At 38.4% G+C, this 14524-nt stretch overlaps 1 protein-coding gene and 1 long non-coding RNA gene across 2 annotated transcripts; one reads left to right on the top strand and one right to left on the bottom strand.

Moving 5' to 3' along the window:
- Nucleotides 1-7912: 7912 nt before the first annotated feature.
- Nucleotides 7913-9138, top strand: LOC141350086 (uncharacterized). Its single transcript, XR_012358047.1, has 3 exons — nucleotides 7913-8302; nucleotides 8396-8550; nucleotides 8693-9138. It is a non-coding gene; the product is annotated as an uncharacterized lncRNA (long non-coding RNA).
- On the bottom strand, nucleotides 8562-13737 carry LOC141350085 (uncharacterized). Its single transcript, XM_073854541.1, has 11 exons — nucleotides 13182-13737; nucleotides 12615-12789; nucleotides 12175-12424; nucleotides 11819-12086; nucleotides 11565-11742; nucleotides 11338-11414; nucleotides 10175-10355; nucleotides 9663-9911; nucleotides 9403-9574; nucleotides 9146-9294; nucleotides 8562-9014 (listed from the first exon to the last, which is right to left on the bottom strand). Exons 1-11 carry the CDS (start codon nucleotides 13455-13457, stop codon nucleotides 8758-8760), a joined length of 2232 nt encoding a protein of 743 aa, XP_073710642.1. The 5' UTR covers nucleotides 13458-13737; the 3' UTR covers nucleotides 8562-8757.
- Nucleotides 13738-14524: the final 787 nt, after the last annotated feature.

Genomic DNA, 14524 nt, shown 5'->3' on the forward strand with positions numbered 1-14524 from the left:
ATTTTTGTGCGATTTGATTTCTACCCTGTGATGTTAGGGGAGTTAGGGGCGTGGTTTATTATTGTTTTTTTATATTTGTTCATATTTGCACAATATACTTAGTAGGACTTCATACAAATTAGCCAACTGGAAAAATTTGTATAAATATTTGTGAGATCATGCTGGTGTAGCAGGATATTTGTCACTATAATTATGCGATCTTTACAAAAAATTAACTCTTTCCCCGCCATTGATGAGTTATCTCGTCAATTGACCTATGGCTAAGCCACGCCCCCTCCACTCACTCAGACAAACAATCAACATTCGGTGACAGGCGCTATGGCAGCTGTCACAGTAGGAGACATTTCACAGGAGGCAAAAGAAGATTTTTGGAGACAGAAAGACTATATATCATCTTAAAGTCACCAAAAGGGCCTCAACTATGCATTGGAGAGTTATATTAATAATTGTATTATTGAGAAGGTCAATGAAACGCTTCAGCTCCAGGCAGAAATGTACTGGTCACAGTGTAGACGCGATAAACCGCATCTTGTTGCCATCATGATTGAATTAAATATGTACAGGTCTAAGTTGCATACAGGACAAGCCTCTATACCAAGAGTACCTCTCCGTTAGTTTGGTGCTATACAGTATTTCCATGAATCATTCAGCACAACATTACTTTTACAAATAACATTTTGTTTTCTCGTTTATTTACAGATACATCAATGAAGCTAAGTGACATGAAGTACAACGGAGCTAGAAGCTAACGTTAACGTTTTCTAATATTAGGCTAACTTTACATTAACAAATCCGTTGTTGACTTAGCTTAGAACAGATGTAGACATCCTTGTTTAATTTATCCACGTTTAGTTGGTGTTGTGGTCTACGCATAACTTAATCCAGAATAGACACTTAACGTTATCTTGGTTGAAATGTGGCTCAGGAAAGGGTAAAAAATACACAATCTCGCCCAGCCTCTCAGGACACCCCGTCCCCATGCACACCGTTTGACTATTTTAAACTTAAAATGACAAGAAAATACATATAAAAACGAATGAAAACTGACTAACTGCAATGCATTTCAAGAGACGTGTAAGCAGAGAATATCCAAGTGTATTGGGTTAGCTACGCACACTGTGAATGGCTCATTGCGTTTGGGGGAATGGCTTAAGGGCGATTTATAGTCGTGCTATCCGTAGCCTGTGCGTAGCTCTGCGTAGCCTGACGTACACCTTGCAAAAATTTTAACAGCACGTCAGATCTACGTGGACCGCAAGCACCGTGATTGGTCCACAAGAACCCCTCCCGTCAGGTAAAAACCTGCGTCATAGGTATTTCCGTTTGTGACAGTGAAAACAAAGATGAGCCAAGTTGAGGAGTGATTTAACTCAAACTGCATCAAAAGTCACTGGCTATTTACTTCCATCATTGCTGGTCTTCTCAAATCATACACAACAAGTTGCTATTTCTTCTTCGTTTGTGGGTTAACTTGCCAAGCTTTTTCTTCTCTGACGGTCGCGCTGCTACTGTGGTTACACACGTGGATACTCCCAACCAGCGGTCTGCACGTGTGTTTGCACGTTAACGCAGAGGACGACGCTAAAGTATAAATGAAAACCGACGTGGAACCTACGCCGTCGCGGCTACGGCGTAGGACCTACGCACAATTATAACGAGCCCTTTAGCCATAGGTCAATTAAGAGAAAACTTTTGCATAAAAAAGTGTTCCTGATTTACCCAATTTATGAAAAAACTGATGCTTAAAGTTATTTACTAATTTTAGACTCTGTGTATGTTTTGATAATCATTCTGAATCTGATCTCTAACAAACTTCCTTCACAAAAATGCAAATAGGCTTTCTGCCCAGCTGCACTACTTCCAGAATTTCAGCCAGCTCCTTGTTACCTGTCTGCCATCATTGGACAAACTGATCAATCCAGGTGTGCCTGACCTCAGTAGTCACAACAACAATAATCAGACACACCTGGACTAATCAGCCCGTCCAACAATGGCAGACAGGAAACAAGGAGCTCGCTGAAGTTCAGGAAGTAGTGCAGCTGCGCATAAAGCCTATTATTTCAGCTTTTTGCTATTTTTTTAAAAGAAAATACCAATATTTAAGAGTTATAGCAGAAAAAAAATGAGTTAATCATGTTTTTTAATTAAGATATATTAGATATATTTTATGCAGATGTATTTATTGCTCAAACTGCAACATTAAAACACAACAGTTGAAATCACATAATAGGACCCCTTTTATGTTGGTTTTGATATCAACTATATATGAAGAGTTTCATTGCAAAACAAGATAAATCCGTTTTTGACATTTTTGTCATAACATGTTTATTATTATGTTATCATTTTATTATTTTGTTTTATTGTGCTACTTAGCTGTATTTTTTAAGTAATGAAGGTTTAATCAAAACAAACCAACTGCAGTTGAATTGATATTAATTGGAATGCACAACCAAGAGTTATCTCGTTTTGCAACAAAACTCTTCATATGCACAATCGGAGACATTGAGATCTCTTATTTTCTAAGTATTGCAGTCTCAGAAGAAACAGGTGTTTATAAACCATAATCTTTCCATTTAATCACATTACTGCCTTAGAGAAACAATAGCCATATTACATTTGTGATTATTTTTATCCTTATAGGCATGCATCTTGCAATCACCTTTATTGCAGCAATCTGTATATCTGTTACAAGCATTAAGCAACCATCTGCCTGGCCTTGATATTTACATGAAAATGTGTTCGACATGCGCTCATTAACGCAGGTTTAATTTCCTTAAGGGATACCAGATACCAGAACATGCATTAGTTCCACCAAAATAGCGAACAAGCACTCGGTCCGTGCTAGATTTGCTTGCGATGTTGGATAATCACAACGCATCAGTCAGGTGCTCAGAAATGACATGAAAGTTGCAGAGAAAGACAGGTGTGATCCATCATCAAGACTATAGCAGCTACTGCACTGGCTCTCATTTTAGACCTTTATTGCTGGGACTTGGATCTGATTTGCACAAATATTCCTTCCCGCTGTCCTTGATTCAGTTCTGTGCTTTCCCTCAGGGTCTCCTTTTTCCCCTCCATCTCTTTCTCTTTCACACACATAAGCTCTGTTCGAAAGCATGCACTGCTGAAGAGAAAACATTAGACCAGTCTAAGTTAGTTGGCTGGTCTTAAATCATCTCTAGTCTGGTTAGGCTGAGCTGGTTTGTTGGTTACAGGGAGACATGCGTTTGGGAGAAATATTTTAACTTGCACCGACCAGCAAACCAGTTAGGTTGGATGGACGTTTTTCTCAGCAGGGTGGAGATGCCTGCTATCTACATAGGGAACAGATTGCAAAGACAGAATCCTAACCAAGTTATTTCCCTTATGAAGATTAACTACACTGTAAAAGAAAAATAACTAATGGGGCGTGTTTAGATTAATACAGGCCTTAGTTATATTAAAGGTGCCGTAGAATGTAAATCTGTATTTACGTAGGCATAGATGAATGATAAGAGTTCAGTACATGGTAACGACATATCGTTAGCCTCAAACACGATTGTTTCCTCCTTATGTAAACCTCGTGCATGCAAAAGCCAACTGTGACGTTACAGTCAAGATGTACGACCCCAAAATTAACTCATTCCTCACCATTGACGAGCTATCTCGTCAATTAAGAGAAAACAGTTACCTGAAAAACCGTGTTCCTGATGAGTTTTTATGGTTATTTGAATTTATCCAATTTATAAAAAACTGAAGGAAAAAATTATTTATTAATTTTACACTACTCTAATTTCTAACAAAATTCTTTCACAAAAAAGCGATTATTTCATCTTTATGCTCAAAATTTTGTTTTTTTGAAGAAAAATACCCATATTTAAGAGTTTATAAACAGAGAATAAAGATAGGATGAAATGTTTTTTTTCCCCCGTTTTGTTTGCTTGTTTATTGTTTGTTTGAAATCAGAGGGTCTGTTCTTTCATTTGATATATTTGTATGTTTATACATTTATAGAAGAACATTTTCCTGGAAGGCATTTTGTGAAACATTGTGAAAATCACAAAAAAAATGCTGGCGGGCAACTTTGAAAAAAAAGTCTGGCAGGGAATGAGTTAATTACACATTAAATAAAGTGCTATGTTTTTAATATGCTAAAAACAAAGTTGTGACTGCTGAGTTAGCGCTTTATACTAGTTAATGCTATATTCCAGCGTTTAGGCTGAAGTTCTACTATTAACGTTTAATTTACATTTTGGGGGTCCATACTGAAAAACACAAACTTGCTCAGAAACGTCCATTAACAATCTCAAAACAACTGATTATTCCTCAAATTCCATATCTTTGTCTGATCCAGGCTCAAACATAGGGTGGCCATTGGTGCCAGTTCCGCCGGACACATCCTGAACACGTTTTCGGATGCGTTCCCCGGAAGTTGCGTTGGTCGACCACATACGTCATCAAGGTTTAATATTTCGGGTTCAATTTCAGAAAAGCAACCGTTACATTTCAAGGTAAGAATGAAACTACAATGATTGTATGTCTGAAAAGAAATAAATCTTAATTTTTTAATGTATTTTAAATGAAATGTAACGCGACTTGAATCGAAAACATGTTCGGGATGTGTCTGGTGGAACTGGCACGAATGGCCACCCTACTCAAACATAAGGTCTGTTTGCACACACACACAGAGCTACTTAAAAGAGCTGCTCTGTGAAACAGCCAATCAGAGCAGAGCTCAACATTATTATTCATGACCCTTTCAAATAAGGTAATAATAGACCTGTTATTCTAAAGGCAAATCCTAGAGCAGTAAATGGACATGTAAAATCTTCTCTGGATCATTTTTGCACTTAATAAAGCCACATACCTTCTATGTAGATATCAGAGAACAATTTAATTTATTATTTCAATGCATTCTTTGGCACCTTTAAGACAAGTAGTTTTTACAAACAAACTGTACTGAATCTTGATACAAAACAATGGCATTGATATATATTTTAAGATATGCCAGTACAAGGTGTTCTGAAATTAAGGCAGCAATATGCATCTTAGTCTAGGACTAGGATAAGCCCTGTACGTCCGGGAAACTGCCCCTAAAAGTGGTTCACTGGCTCATAATCATATAAGGGAACCAATATGTATATCACCTTGTAAAACCGTAAGTGGTGCTATAGCACGACTACAGCACCACTTATTGTTCTACATAGCACCATGCTATGTGCTTCCCCTATATGATTGTGAGCCAGTGAACCACTTTTACTGCTATTTAGCACCATTTTTTGTATGGTTTTACTACAAAACAAACAAACAAACAATTTATGGTTATTATAGTTAAACCATTGTTACAATAACTATGGCTTTACAAATAATAATAAATATGCTAAAGAACCCATGGTTACTACACTTTTACTATGATAAAACTATGGTTAATTTTTTATAAGGGTTGGAATGCACTACATAGGCAGCTCCACAAAACAGACTAGTAATGCACCTTGCACAACCTAGATGAAAAAGTACACTTCCATAATGTACTCTTATTTTTGAGCACTAATTTTGTACATAATATACAAAAAATCTTCTTTATTACATTTTAAGATAATTTTAAGAACATCTAGGTGTACTCAACTATTTTGAGACACAATGAGAGCGTGCTCGGGCCTCCCGGCACCCCGCCCGTCACCCTGCTGGCACCGAAGGGCGGAGTGAACTACAGGGGATGGCGGCATTAGCCGTAACACAAAACCCCGGTCCACTCCAACTGGCTGATCAGGTGGGCGAGGGGGCCTTGAACGATAGTTGATGGTTTAGGCGGCACTTGTAGTAAACTTTGTATAAAAGATGGGTTTAAGTTTACTATAAGTGGTAACTAAATACATTTTTTAATACAGAGATAGTATGTTAAAAGCACATTTTAGTTCATATTCATGGTTTCTCATATTCAACAGCACAGATAAGTACATGTAGATGTTCTTGAGATTATCTTAAAGATTACCTAAAGAAGAACCTTTAGTATACATCAGTGGTTCTCAAACTTTTTCAGCGTGCGGCCCCCTTTGTGTACGGTACATTCCTTCGCAGCCCCCCCAAGAAAATTGATGACAAAAAACAGTTCTAAAACTTCACATTTTAATTAAACAAAACATTAAATTATACAAAGTAGTGCTGCCTTATTTTTTTAGGTTTAATTTCACAGAATTCATGATAAATTAATGTATTTTATAAAATGTCATAAAACTGGGGCCCACCTGGCACCATCTCGCGGCCCCCCTGGGGGCCCCGGACCCCAGTTTGAGAACCACTGGTATACATTATAGAAGTGTACTTCTTTTTCACCTAGGAGATGCCGGTCACAATATCCATAAAACTATACAGCACACGCAACTATTGGGTAAAAATTATAGTATTTTTGGCAGATATCTAAAGCAATATATTTCATGTGTACCTGGAAAACAAAACCTTTGCACTCCTCATGCAAACTCACCAATAGAGCTACAGAAACTCTGATACCCGTCTGCCATTTTTCATCTTGTTATGCTCACCAGGATGCTTACAGTAGCAGTATGGTTTTCTTTCAGAAACTCCTGCTTTATCTGACCATCTCTTCTTGATTAAAGGCAGGTGGTAAATTCATGGTGTCCGTGTAGACCTAAAATCCATTTTCCTTCAAGTCGAACATGAAAATTAAAAACCCTTGCATATTTATTTTCCAGTGCAGCTCCAAAGATGAACCGCAGCCAAGCTGATTAATGAATTAGCTCATGCATATGTATGATCTCGCTAAATGGTCTCCTCTGACACCCGTTACCGCCGTTGCACCAATCGCGCCCAGCCTATTTGAGTAGATTTGCATGAGGACATTGGAATATTAATCACGTCTGACAGAAGCGCCAGCAGTAAGGTGAAAGATTGAACGAAGTAAAGTGGTCTGCGACCGACATCATTAAGAGCAAGTTTATGTACGTATCTAACCTCCTTTATATATCTCACCTCGAAGCCATCCATCTGGCCACATTTGGGGTTTGATGATATCTGTTATTTAGCAAACCCACATCATATGTATTTATAGCTTGTAATGCAGGAATGGTAGGTTAGGTGGGGTTAAAATTAGCATTGTAGAAAAAAGCTAAACTAGGTTGCTGTTTAGTTCTCTGTATTCGTTTATGTGTTTACCGATGTAGACTCTCTCCATTGACAGCCCTGTGGAATACAACACACTACATCACTCAAAGTGTACCCGTGTCTCACAGATGACCAAGTTTACTGAGAGCCATTAAAAGATGGATTCTGGGGCAGGAACCCAATTTATTCGATGCTACCACTGTTCTCCCCAGGTGACGAGAGACACACAGAGAGAGAAAGAGGTTCTGGGGGTGGTTGTGCTAAAATTAGCAACAGGCTACAGACTGGCAGGCTTGTATCAATCACACAAGCCTGTTTGACATGAAGGTACAGGGGTGAAAGAAAGAGAGAGAGAGAGAGAGAGAGAGAGACAGAGAGAGAGAAAGAGAGAGAGAAAGAGAGAGAGGCTGGATATGGATTAAAGGGGTCATATTACCTGGCTAAAAAGCACCTTATATTGTGTATTTGGTGTAATGCAGTGTTTTTAGGTGGTGTAAAGTTAATAAAACACATTATTTTCTACATACCGTACATTGTTGTTGCTTCATTTAGCCCCGCCTCTTTCAAACGCGCCGTTTTCTACAAAGCTCATAGTCATGAATAGCGTTGTGTGCCCCTATTGGCCAACTGTCAAATGCATTGTGATTGGCCGAGAGTGTTCGGGAACAGTTACGCCCCTTACCATATTTGTAATATCCGCTTCCAAAGCCTTACTGATGATTGTCATCGTGATTGATTGATGATTGATATTGATGATTATGTCGTCAATACTACCATATCAATTCGAGCCAGAATCTGATCCTGAAACTCAAGATGACCAAGCTGATGGAGTAACATTGCCATCGCGACTTGAGCAGAACGTAACAGATTGGTAAGAATTAATTTCACAATAAAAGTACTGTTTAATAAGCTAACTATTTTACCCTACAAAAACGATGTTATTCAGATATGTCTTCAATGCATTGGTAAGAATGTATTTCACAATAAAAGTAATGTTTAATAAGCTAACTATTTTACCCTACAAAAACGATGTTATACAGATATGTCTTCAATGGATTGACTTTGACATGAAATTATAAAATATTTTAAGTTTTAAAAACATACTGTTGTGTTCTTACTTTTTTGTGTGTTTAGGTGCAAATGTGAAAACTGTAATAAAATGCCCAGTGAAGCAGAAAACATATGCTGCTTGGAAATACGCAAGGTATTTCAAATTGTTACTTTTTCATATATACATAAATGTATACAAACACTCTTTTGACTGCTTTATAAACAGTTAGTAACTTGTCTTCCACAGGTTGTAAGACGAATGACTCAGGTTTCAGACCCTCTTAAATGTATTACGCACCACCCAGGTTTCCAAGCAAACTGCTTAAATCCGTACACCCTCCAAAACATTAATAATATTTACAGAGCTGATTTTGGACCAGTAAGGCGTAGAACAGAAGAAGAGTAAGTTTTTGTTTATCATATTTCTTTACTTTCAGAATCAAAACCAAAGAATAACCAGTTAATAATTGTAAATATTTAAAAATTTTGTTAATTAAAATATTTTAAAATATTGTAAAATTATTGTTTACAATCTTCTTTACAGGCGGTACCGATATCTCGCCTATCGAAGCTTTGTAAGTTGGTGCTGGGGCTATTTAGGAAAGAGCGTCAGAGTTGTTCTCCCATCCTGTGTTGTGCTTCGGATTCGGCTGGAGTTCCCTGATCCGGATGGACAGTATGTAGGCTTTCGACCACCCCTTGACTGAAGCGTGAGATGCGGCTGCCAATAACTTCCTCCTTTGAAGGCTTTTCAAACTGAGAGGACAGTGTGGTGGGAACTGGGATGCTTTTTAGCTCATCTACAAATGTAGCAGGGTCTGGAAACACCTCTTCAAAGACAAGCTTCATCAAGTCTGATACATAATCTGTAAATAGTATAGAGGGTTTTTTTATTTATGTTGTTGATCTAAACCAACAGGTTGAGAGACATATCTGATGCATCACTATGTGTACATTTCTTTTAAAAGTATATAAAAAATAAATGTTATATTATTACCATAAGTTGGGGCTGTTTTGATTGGCTTTGCAGTACATCCACCCTTCTTTGACTTAGGAAAAACAATCCTGAACATTGGTTGCCCTGACGTGGTTGTTGCCTGTTCACGGTCTCCGTTTTCGTTGTAGTGCATTGCTGCAAGGTACAACCTTCAGTACAAGAATAACATACAAGTAAAGACATTACAGACTTTCAGTAAATCTAGCATATACATACTGAGAAAAATATAATAATCCACCCCACATAACATGTTATACCTGCACAACATCCCAATGAAAGGGAAGACAACGTTTTTGGGTGCAAACCGCAGGATCACACTGTGGAAAGCCTCTAGTGAAGATGTCTGGTGATGGTGACTGAGCTTTTCAACATCCTTTAGGACTCGCTTGTTGTTAAGCATCTTTTCCACTTTGTGTAGAGGCATTGACCCTTGAATAACATAAAAGAAACATGACTAGTTGTAAGCGGTGTCTGAATTTACCAACATTATAAAGTACATGGAAATTCTGATACGTACCTGGTTCAAACCATTTTTTGGGATCTGTAGAGACTCTGTCTGGATGTACACATTTTGGGAATAGAGGGTTATCATGGGTGTGTACGTTTTGGATGTGGTCAATCAGGGATGTCCACTTGGCAACCTTCTCAGGACCAGTAGACGACGATGTAGCACTCCAGTACACATGGTTCTTTATGCTCCGCAACCACTTCTTCAATATTTCACACTCCTTTTTTTGTGAAAGTTTGTCCAATTTTTTAGACAAACCTGTAACATAGTATTAATGTGGTGTATGAGTATACATACAGAAATGTCATAAACCAATCCAATGTGCCAAAAAAAAAAGTGGTGTATGATATACATACAGAAATGTCATAAACCAATCCAATGTGCCAAAATAAAAATGTGGTGTATGAGTATACATACAGAAATGTCATAAACCAATCCAATGTGTACCAAAAAAAAACCCACACCAAGTTTATCATTACACAGCACCATGTGTCATAAAATACAAAAAGTATATTAGTTACCTTTTTCGAAGTGCCACACATCATAGTACTGTACGATGTTGCGTTCCCTAAGAAACTTCTGGATCTGTGGATGACGATCCGTTACAATGTAATCCAATGCCAAACTGTTAGACTCTAGATGATCAAGACAACGCTTCAAGCCCTCCTTCTCCATGTGGTAGCTACCACCTACCTCGTTACTCTGCGTATAAATTAAATTACAAAAAGGCACAAACCTACAAATGAATACTTCACAATCTAATAATATAATAATTGGATTAGTGCTTCACGATAAATTGCATGCGATTGTCATTGCACATCTCGTCAGTGAAGCTGGTTTCTTGATTAGTAATAAATCGCCATCACCTGCTTTCAGATGGAGCTGCATTTAATATACAAACCCGTAGTTCACTTATAATTACGACAATTTTGCAGTAATTAAAGGGGCCATAGCATGAAAATGTTAGCATTGCCACTTTGTAGGTGTGAGCAAAAATAGGTCATTGAAATTTGGCTTTCATTATGATGTCATAAGGATATCTAATTAGAATAATACCGCCCCCTTAATCTGCACTATCCAACCACAGCACTGCCATTTAGTTCAGCGAGAAAGAGAGAGAAAAGAAGGACTTGACAGCACAATTGAGTTTGAATTACAACAAACCACCATCATTGTGATCAGTGTTTGCACTTCATCAGCTCATTTGCATTTTAAAAGACACACCCAAAACGACACATTTTTGCTCAAACCTACAAAGTGGCAATGCTAAAATTTTCATGCAATGGCCCCTTTAACTCGTACATATCGTCTGCAATAATGTATACGATTCAGTGGTTTTCAATTCCGTCCTCGGCCCCCCCTCCCAGAATGTTTTAGATGTCTCCTTATATGAAACACCTGATTTCACTCATCGGCTCCTTAATTAACACACTAACGAGCTGATGATTGGAATCAGGTGTTTTTATAAATGGAGACATCTAAAATGTTCTGGGAGGGGAGGCCCGAGGACTGGAATTGAAAACCAGCTTATAAGTGAACTTGACTTAGTAATTGTCATCACCTGCTTTCAGAGAGCGGCATTTACTACACTAATCAAGAAACTGGCTTCACTGACGAGATGCACGTGATTATCGCATGCGATTTATTGTGCAGCCCTAAATTGTATGATTTAAAATAGGTTCACCTGAACAAGCTGCATGTCAAGAATGGTGTTGCTGTCCAGATGCATCAAGGTGTAGCTGCCATACTTTGCTGAGTGCCCTGGAAAAAAAAAAGTGTGACGATTGTCACATCGTATCAACACCAATAAACATTGTTGAGTCTCGCTAGATTGTTCGGTTTAGTGTATCACCAAAAATATAATCAAAAGAACCCAGATCAAGATATCAATACCTCTACATGAAAACTTACCCGGTGTATCAGCCCTCATATCTCCAGCAACTGCCACCTTTCCCTCTTCTTGGAGCTTACGGAAAAGATTGTTCTGATCCAATTTCCACTTGTGTACTATAGCAGGCTCTAGGTAATTCCTAGCATGCCTCCTAAACGCATCATAGCGAATGATCTGAAGCTGCATGGCTTTGCAAATCTAAAAAAGTTAAAGGATAACATCATAATCTACCAATAACTGAAAAGAAATATGAACAGAAATGTTAAAAAAGTACCTTTTGAAACTGAAAGAAAGACGCCCCACTAAAGTAAATAGCAGCAGACAACATTAGGTTTCCAACAGGGGTACTTCTAATGATCGGCTGACTCTCCCACTTTCTGTAGTAACTGCATCTTGGACATAGCTGAATGAATGACACATAGGTGCCCATTCGTCTACATTGAACCTCACACTTTGTTTTGCAAAGTGGACATGTCTCAAATAGCTCTCGGAGGCAGCTTTCAAAAACAATGTATTTTGAAACATTGTATGTTGTCTGTTCACTAAAACAAGACAGACATGACATTTAAATTTTTTAAAGTCATTTAAACATGCAAAGTAAAAAAAAAAACTAAAGAGAAAACAACTTACTGCACTACAGATGCCTCCAGTACAGACGCCTCCGTAACAGCAGAGTTGTCTGGGTTATACGTTGAATCAAGTGGTTCAGCAACGCTTTGTGAAATGTCTGTGTCTTCGTCCTCTTCATCCAACTCTAGACAAGACCTTTTACGTTGTGTGAAAGTAGGGGCTTTGATGGGAGTTGAAGAAAATGGTAATAAGTGGAAACTGGGAGTAGTTTCAGTACCAACATCAAAAGAAGAAACCTTAGCCTGCATGCCTGCAATAAAAAAGGACATTATTTGTATTTGTACTCAGTCTTGTAGTAATGTAATAAAAAATTATCTAACATAAAACATAAGATCTTAACGTTTAACTTGCAACACTGTAATATAATATTACATTGTGTTTTCCATTAATAAATTACTATACTTCATGGATTTAAAAAACTATTACTGCATGTGAAATACCTTTGCTCCGCGTATGCGTGACCTTTAGTGTACCCCAAGACAGCTGTGTGCCAATGGATCGCGTCTTTGGAGAGGCTGCAGGCAGTGTATCGGTACTGTCCGTTTGACATTCAACATCATAACTTCGTGATGAAGTGGATAATTGTTCTGAACTGCGGGCCTGATGATATGTACTCTGAAATAAGTCCAAAAAGTAGTTACATCTATTGAATGTAATTCCAACCTACAGCGTTACGATTACCTCTGACATATAACCGGCATATAAATGATATGATGTACGTGTAAAAGGTAAAGGGTCGAACCAAAGCTGCGTATTATATAATAATTCACGAGCGGTGAAATATGGTAATGTTAATGGTGAAACGTTAAACAATAGACACATTAAAATACACTATAAACGAGGCATTTTTTAAATCAATAACTACTGATTATAATGACGTATACAGTCTTTACACGTTGCATCGCGCTGCGTGGGAACACGATGCTATGTAGTTATACAAAAACACTTCTCTGCAGTGCTCAAAACTCGCGTTACAATAGTCAGTATCAATATAAAAATATACTTACATGCTGGGATTCAGAAGTGCCAGACTGTAGGGGTAAAGTTGGAACTGCTCCACTTTTAACACGAAGCCTGTGTGCACATCCAGCCCTGTATTCCCCAATGTTCAGAAAGCAATCCTCCGTAAAATGTGCAGCACACAATCGAACATTTAAGCTGTATTGGTCTGGAACAGCGTTGTAAAGAAAAACTGACCACTGGTTTCTTAATGATTCCTCTATTGGAAGGCCAAACAAAGTAGTTTGCCTTTCGCAACGAAACACGCAGCGTCTACTCGACATGGCGGCAACAACAATACTACAGCGTGATTGAAAGTTACACCCTCTATCGTTGCGTGTACATTAGGGCGGTGTTATGCTGATGTTCAAACCAGTATGACGTCTAACTGCATGGGCGTGTTAAACGAGCCGTTTTAGGTGGGCGTGGACCAGGCTTCCCTTTTAAAAAGATCTCTTTGGATTTTAAACTTTAATTTTTGCAACTTTACAGATCTTCTATGTGCACAGACATCTTTTAACACTCTAAAAACAAAGGAAAACATGAAATCGGGTCATATGACTCCTTTAAGACTTATGCAACACTGCAACTATATAGCAATATACCAATCCTTATTCTAATATCTTTTTGCGATCTCATGTATCAAAATGTAAAGCTATGGACAACTACCAAAATAGCTTATGAAACAAAATCTTCTACTCTTAAAAATGAGGCAAAATTATCCAGTGCTATAATCTAAAAAGGAAAACAAAATAAGATACATTTTAGCTTGTGTGTTTATGTGACCTTGGACCACAAAACCAGTTATAAGTCATAATCAGAGATGCACCGATCGACCGGCCAGAGACCGGAATTGGCCAATTTTACGCATGACCTTTTTTGTTGCCAGTGGTGCAAGCAATAACGTCACAGCCACACGCACAATCATTGGCACTGTCCCAAATGGCACACTCCAGACTTGTGGTCCCTTGACGAGAGTCATTGAGGGCGCACGGAGTCGTATTTTGGGAACAGACTTGAGGGTCGCTCCGGAAATAGGAAGAGAAGTTGCCCATCAGTGTGAGCCCCCCTTCCGTTGTCTTATTGGCCTGATTGCTCTTTCGGGGTGTTTCTGGGTTAGTAAAGTGCGCAAAGCCTGCTCGTAGACTAAGCAAGCACGTGCAATATAAGGCCATGAGACTGAAAGTCCACATGAAGTGCGCCATTTGGGACAGGGCCGTAGTGGAAGCAGCACCTGATCCATAATCCAACAGCAGCATTGTTGCTGCAATCTTTCGGTCTCGTGGCCTTAAAATGCACATGCTTGCTTGGCCTACGAGTCCGTAGGGTGTCCCATCTATCATTTTTACAC

The sequence above is a fragment of the Misgurnus anguillicaudatus genome, chromosome 16 (assembly GCF_027580225.2).
Source record: "Misgurnus anguillicaudatus chromosome 16, ASM2758022v2, whole genome shotgun sequence".
In the NCBI taxonomy this organism is placed as follows: Eukaryota; Metazoa; Chordata; class Actinopteri; order Cypriniformes; family Cobitidae; genus Misgurnus; species Misgurnus anguillicaudatus.

Bases quoted from the DNA above. Each gene is read 5' to 3' on its own strand.
- LOC141350085 (XM_073854541.1), bottom strand. From the start codon at position 13,457: ATGTCGAGTAGACGCTGCGTGTTTCGTTGCGAAAGGCAAACTACTTTG. The intron at 12,425-12,614 runs GTATTTCACATG...TTTTTATTGCAG, and splicing joins CACGCATACGCGGAGCAAAG to GCATGCAGGCTAAGGTTTCT. The intron at 10,356-11,337 runs GTGAACCTATTT...ATTTATACGCAG, and splicing joins TTGACATGCAGCTTGTTCAG to AGTAACGAGGTAGGTGGTAG.